At 47.5% G+C, this 6,807-nt stretch overlaps 1 protein-coding gene and 1 long non-coding RNA gene across 10 annotated transcripts in view; one reads left to right on the plus strand and one right to left on the minus strand.

Moving 5' to 3' along the window:
• LOC110348445 (uncharacterized) overlaps nucleotides 1–5,669 on the minus strand; it is a 73,848-nt gene extending 68,179 nt beyond the window's left edge. For 4 of the 5 annotated variants that reach the window (XR_015441017.1, XR_015441020.1, XR_015441019.1 and 1 more), the window contains exons 1-2: nucleotides 5,299–5,669; nucleotides 2,679–2,825 (exon numbers count right to left, since the gene is read on the minus strand). This is a non-coding gene — a long non-coding RNA (uncharacterized LOC110348445). The remainder of the gene's footprint in view (nucleotides 1–2,678; nucleotides 2,826–5,298) is intronic. The other variant, XR_002393697.2, reaches the window with a different exon arrangement.
• A 335-nt stretch (nucleotides 5,670–6,004) lies between these two features.
• Mb21d2 (Mab-21 domain containing 2) overlaps nucleotides 6,005–6,807 on the plus strand; it is a 113,402-nt gene continuing 112,599 nt past the window's right edge. The window contains exon 1 of one of the 5 annotated variants that reach the window (XM_004834769.4): nucleotides 6,005–6,266. In XM_004834769.4, the coding sequence (XP_004834826.1) occupies nucleotides 6,062–6,266 (205 nt within the window). In that variant the 5' untranslated portion in view covers nucleotides 6,005–6,061. The other 4 variants (XM_021255614.2, XM_021255604.2, XM_087186701.1 and 1 more) reach the window with 4 other exon arrangements.

Genomic DNA, 6,807 nt, shown 5'->3' on the forward strand with positions numbered 1-6,807 from the left:
GCTTCTCAGAGCTGAAAGGCACACCAAGGCTCAAAGTCTAAGCACCTTACCATCCCAGCAGCCCCCTCCAGTATAACCCAGAAAGATGGGCAGCACAACACTAAGCACCTCCTATGGTGGGGTGTTTACTAATTCATAAGGCAGCATTTCTGTGCAGAGCAGCTCTTATTGTTAGAAAATGCTTCCACATCCTGAGCTTTATTTCCAAAGCCTTTATTTCTGCAGCTGCCACCACCTCTCCTGCTTCCATTTCCTGTAGCCACGCAAATCTAAATTAATTTTGCCTTAACTAATTAATTGATCATAGCAAAACAAGCCAAACACCTCCTTCCTTCCTATGATAAGGTACCGCTGTCTACCTTCAATACAGGACCCAGTACCCAAGACAGGGCAGGGTATGGATTGGCATGGAGGATTGAGAACTGGGCATTTTCACAATTTGGAGGGCTAAAGGAGTGCAGTGTCAAGAGATCCTTTGGTCATGAAGGCCCCACAGTTTCTAGAGCATTGCCAAAGGGATACGGCTTTCATATGCAAAGAAGATTTTTAGAGTTATTTATAATTTCATGCAATCAATCACCTTGTCTTGTCTTACCTAATGTGTAGAAGTGAAGTCAAATGGGTTTCCCCAAGATACAGAGGAATTGAAACTCTGGGCTCAATCTTTTTGAAGTCATTCTGTCATAAAGTTTATTGACTAAATGGGCTGTGCGTAGATCATAAGGTAGGGAGAAAAGGAAACAAAAGGCTTTGTTTGCAACAGTGGAACTTGAATCAAGCGCTGGGATCAGGTGGTAAAAGGGGAATGTTTGGTAAAGGGGTTCCAAATGCGAAACTGTAAACGATTATTGGTGCTTTTATAGATGTTCAGTGGTTCCTAAGAACAGAGTCAGAGAGGTTTAATGGAAATATTCTGGATCAGAAATCAAAGACCTTCATCAGGGGTCCAAGTCTGACATGTTGTGCATTCACATACTTTCACTTCATTTGTTAAACACCGATGAACACCTACTATGTGCCAGATCCAGTGATAGGTACTGGGGATACATCTTTGATCAAGATAGACAGAGTCACCGACCACCCAATGGGTACATTTTTGTGAGGGACACAGATAAAAGATGAAGCAGCTGCTATGAAATGTGCAAGAACAGTGAGAGAAAGTCCAAAGGCAATCAGAGCCTAGAAGGAGACTGCTTGGCCTAGACTCGGGTGTGTAGGTGTGGAGGAGGCCCAGGAAAAGCATTTTCAAGAACTAGAGAGCTGAAGCATGATAACTGCTGCCTGATGACCTCCCCAAAACCGCTGTCTCAGAGCCTTACTTTTCTCTCTCCAAAACAGGAATAATAATAATAATAGTCTGGAATAATTTGCTTTAGTAGGAGGTAGTCAGGAGCTGATTAATAAATTTTTGCTCAACAGGGTTTTGTTGAACTGGAAAGGGCTCTATCATTGTAAAGAACATCAATAAGTTATCAGATACCATTATCTCCATTCCTAGACTTCATTTTCTACTTTCCATATGCATAGATTTCCCTCTCCCAGTGGCACAAGGGCAGAGAATACAACACATTCGGCTGGAGAGGTTTATACTGCTCTAGTTTTCTTGGAGGCTAGTCCTCACAGGACTTGGGTGGAGGTTGGGGCAAGGGTCCCAGGACGTGAACACGTCAGAGGGGCGGCTCTCACTTGAGGTTCACCTTGTTCGAAGCAAATTCAGCTTGGTGAAGAGGGTCACCCATACCGTGACCCGCTGGGTGGTGGACTTCAATTACATTATCAGCAGCCTAATGTCATCAGAGGCAAAACTGCCCAACCAGAGACAAATGCACCTGAAAGATTTTGTTTGTAAATGGAAGAGATTTAGCTCTGGTCTTAATTATTCATCTCTTGCTAAGAAAAGTGATTCCAAATGCCAGCGATTCCTGGTTTACTGAGATTTAAATTTCAAGTGTAATGAGTATTGTTTTTTCCCCAAGGGACACTCTCCTTTTTAAAACAGGTATATATAACATTTTTCTTTCTGTCATTTCATGGCATTTTCCATGTGCATTCTGGCAGTGTGAAACACAATTAATAGTTGCTACATTAGAAGTTAATATGAAAAGTAGAAATACTACTCTCAACACTATGTAGCCAAGTCTCCTTTTCGGTGACCCAGTTCTCCTATCTGTGAAATAAAAATGGTAGATGGGATTTATCTTCCCAGTTCCTTCTCCCATGAGCATGCCACGTGTCTGTGATGTTTGGCTCTCTTTCTTTTGCTTTCATTTTCAAATCACAAGAAACCCAGGTCACTTTCATTCATCAGACTTTTTTTGAAAATCCAGCTGCCCAAGAATCCCAGATCTTGTAGCCCGGGCTGCTATTTAAATCTCCATCGAAACAGAGAAACTTTGTATAAAATTTTATTTTGTTAATCCATCACTTGGAGGTGGAGCTTGCTATTTTTAATATGTGCTCTGCACAGCCCAGTTATTCATGGCTGAGTGTTTGCCTTGGAACCTCAGAACTATATTTAAAAACAAACAGCTCCAGAAAGGCAAGAGGAGAACTTCTTTCACAGGCCAATGTACTTTCAGAGCAGGGGGGAGAGGGGCAGGCTGTACTTCCCAGTGGGAAATTCACAGAGTTCCTGCAGTCTGTCTGGTGCTGTGTGGCAGCGAGAGAAGAAAGCCTACCTTAGTACTTCCGTAGACGGTGGACTGTTCAGGCATTCTTCAAAACTCTGGATGTATGCATTATTTTTTAAACAAAGTTCAGACATTCTTGAACATCTTTCAGTAATTGTCTTTCTCTTCATTCTTCCTTTCATCTCTTTCCTTCTGCTTATGTCATGTAACATACACAGAGGGGAAAAAAGTTATGAAAGTGTTGAATTAGACTCATGCAGAAATCCCTGTTTGTAACAACTCTCAAGCAATGTCAGAAAATCATTGATCGGTTAGGTTGAGCTATGTAACTGTAGCAAACTCACCTAAATGCTGACTTCCTGGACTTTGACTCATGATATTCTTTCATTCACTCAGACATATTAATTAAAATAAAATGGGCGGTTGAGCTATGTAACTGTAGCAAAACTCACCTAAATGCTGACTTCCTGAACTTTGACTCATGATATTAAGTCTTTCATTCACTCAGACATATTAATTAAAATAAAATGGGCCAGGAACTTTCTACAGTGCAGTGTTTACAAAGGTGAGGAGACACTGTAGTGGTTTTTGAGGGGCTCCTAGTTATGAGGGCCCCAGAATTAAAAACTCCCAAGAAAGGGATCGATCCATCAGGAAATACGGCTCCTGATCTTCTTTCTCTGTTTTTCCAATTCAACAAGGGATAGTTATACCATCTTATTACAGATCTATAAAAGGAATTGGAAGTTATTTACCATGCAGCTACTTTCTTGAGGCAAACAGGCTCATTGAAGGTCTATGAGTCATAGGATTCTGATCTGGGTGACAGAAAATAGAACAATGGAGAATAACAGGGCCACTATTCATTGACTCCATTGTTCAAAACTGCCAATGTCCAGAGCTCAGACACATTTAGAGTAATTTCTGCTAAATACCTGTTGTCTCTCTATGACTAAATATCACAAGAAAAGGCAGAAAAGGGAGGAACAATGTCTCTCCCATGGTTTTGGACACTGACAATGAAAAAAATGTCTTGACTTTTTGCCTATTTCAGACTGTACTATAGTTAGTACCACTAAGGCTGGAGATAAACTGGGGAACCATTCTGATCCATAGGATAACTGTACCTCGGCTAGCTGTCTCACCAAAGCCTGCCACTGAGAAGCATTGACAGACAGGTGTAGATCAATTGTACGGGAGTTCCAACTACTCGAGTGGCTTATACCACTGCCCAGGTAGTGGTCACTTTCTCTCAGGATGAGAAATCAAGGCCACACAGCAAGACAGGGAGAGTCACAAGTTTCTAGTAGCAGTAGTAGTATGTGTTTGTGATACATAACAATTACATCCATTTGGGGGAACTGGCATATATTACAAAGGGCCAGAGATTCTAAGTAACTTCCCACTCAGTCCACACAGATTTACCTGGGCACATATCTTCCCTCTTTAGGGTTGACTGGGTGAGAAAGTTTGTTTTAAAAAGAAAGAAATCAAAAGCAAAAGAAATCAACTGATTATGCTGCAGTTCTTCACCCATGACTTGACTCAATAATCAGAGGGCCTTTATGCAGGGCCAAGTGCTGTGGGAAATAATGTGAGCAAGGTGTACCCCTCCTTCTTAAGAACCTCCCAATCTGGATCTTGCATTAACAATGATAAGGCAAGGTCAAAATTCATCAGTCTCCTATGAACGCTTCTGTAAAGGTTCCAGGGGGCTTCCAAGGAAGGAAGGTTGGCCACCAGCTTGAGCAAGGGCCCAGGTGGAAAACTGGCTTCAGTGTAGTTAGGAGTGGAGTTGAAACAGATTCCAGGGGAAGTCAGTGGCCAGATCTGTGTTGTGTAAAAATCGGTGACAACAATGTGGAGAATAGATTGTGGAGAAGGGGAAGAATTAAATTGATAACAATTGTAGAAGTTGATGTAGTTAACTTGTACGGAGTGTTTGTTATATCATTCTGCACACCAAGTGCTTGATATGACTTATTTCATATAATTCTCAAAACAGCCAATGAGAGGCATTACTACTATTTTACAGTAGGTATGGCAGAGTCTGGGCTTCCTCACAGGTGTAACAAAACAATTTGTACTTTTGGCTATGAGAACCCAGATAAGAAAATAAAAAGGGCCTGATCCAAATCAGTAACTGTATAGGATAGAGAAATGTTGCCTTTTGGGGCATTAAGGAGGATAAGTGTTTCTAAGTAAACACACCTCCTAAAATGTTTGTATCACATAAACAGTAACACCATCTTTGAAATCCCATCCTGGTAAGGGACTGTGACTTAGACCCAACTTCCCTGTCTATGACAAACCTAACACCCTTGGAGGAACCAGGCCTTGGGCTTATCCTGGTCCACCCAGCTTCTGGCAAATAGTCTCAAATTCTATCACAAAGAAAATTTTATCTCTCCATCCAACATTCTCTTCTGGAACCTGAGGCAATGCATCGTTTCCCCTCCCCCACTCTCACTTCGGTTTCCCTTTCTGGTAGAGAAGGTCGGATCTCATTAACTCTTTATACATCAAGTTGTTTGTTAAGTCAGATAGGACACTGTCCAGGGAAAGGGCAAAGGAGGGGTACGTTAGGGGAGGTGAATGGGAGTGTATGCGGGGCAGGGTGGGCACCTATTTTGATAAGCTTAATTCTATCATTCTTGGCCATTTTTACCAAAAGAGAAGATCGGTTTCATATTCCTTAAAGCAGGTAGGTTCCTTTCGCCATCTAAAGGTGTCGGGGTTCCCGGGGTAGAGATGCAAACGCGCCCGCAGACAGACGTCCTCGCGGGGACACGCCCTTAGAAGCCGCCGAGAAGACTCTTTTATCCTTGAATGCGCTTGGCGAGCCCAGTGGGGGCGGCGGAGGTGTGGAGAGAACACGTCCGCACCTCGCGCGTCTGCGGAACACACGCTGGCGAGCGATCCGGGCGCGCAGACCTCTTCGTGTATTTATTTCTTCTCTCCACCGGGTGCGCTGTCCCTTTAAATGGGGACGCCGCTGTTGGCTCCGTAGCTCCCGAGCCGGCAGCTTGTTGATTTCAGAGCTGGTGAATTTCACATTGTTTCCACTTCACTTTCCTTGCCCGTGGGGGGGAAGGCTCGGGTGGGCGCTCCGATCGCGATCGCCGCTGCCAGCGAGGGCTCAGGCGGGGCCGGGTCCGCAGCGCCGCGGCGGGCGTGAGGCCGGGGTGTCCGGGTGCCGGGGCCCCGCGCTCCCCTAGCTGCAGTCCGGGTGCGCGGAGCCCGGACGCGCGGGGCGCACGGAGCCGGGCCGCCCGCCTGGACGGCTGCACGCGGCGGGCCGGGCCCAGCGGGGCCCAGCCGTACCGGGCGGGACCGGGTGGGGAGGGGGCCCGGGGCGGGGAGGGGACAGAGGGGGCGGGGAGGGTATCGCAGGCGTCGCGGAGCCGCTGCTCGGCGCGCTCTGCTCGAAGATGGCGGCTCCCACCGTCAGCAAGGCAGCCTCCCTGGGCTGCAACAACAAGCCTGCCTTCCCGGAGCTGGATTTCAGGTCGGGAGCCCGGGTGGAGGAATTGAATAAACTCATCCAAGAATTCACCAAGCACGACCAGCGGGAATACGACGACCAGAGAGCGCTGGAGATCCACACCGCCAAGGATTTCATCTTTTCCATGCTGGGTGAGGAGGGAAGGGGGAGGTGTGCGTGTGCGCGCGCGTGTGATGCGAAGCTGTGTGGAGAGCCCGGTCCCCTGTCTCCGGCGCTCTCCTTCGGGGTTGCCCTGCCCGAGCCGGGTGCCCGCTGTGTGACCCACGCGTCCCGCCCCTTCCCTTCGCTCCCAGCCGCAGTCCGAGCTGCACCCCTCCCCTCCCAACTCCACTTTGCGCCGGGCGCCCCTTTTCTCCCCCGTTCGCTGGCTGTTCTGCGAATTTCCCTGCGCGGGGTGCTGGCGGGCCGGTGAGGGGTCGATGGGAGACGGTCACCGTGGGGGGAGCCCCTGCAGCAGCGGGGGGCACGTGCGACCGGGGGCACCTTTCCTTGGAGGGGTTCTGGGACCTGCTTCTTCCCGGCACCGGCCCTGGGGTCCCCTCCCCAGCTCGGGGCGCTCTGGCAGGAGGCCCGAGCGACAAGTTGCTTCTCCAGTCCCGGTGCGGCGCTGTCACGCCGAACCCTCCGGTGGCCAAACTTGTTGGGTGTTCCCGAGTAACCCGCCTAAGTAAG

This window comes from Heterocephalus glaber, unplaced genomic scaffold, assembly GCF_053883595.1.
Source record: "Heterocephalus glaber isolate CG9 unplaced genomic scaffold, H.glaber_assembly_v1.0 deba00001504, whole genome shotgun sequence".
NCBI lineage: Eukaryota > Metazoa > Chordata > Mammalia > Rodentia > Bathyergidae > Heterocephalus > Heterocephalus glaber.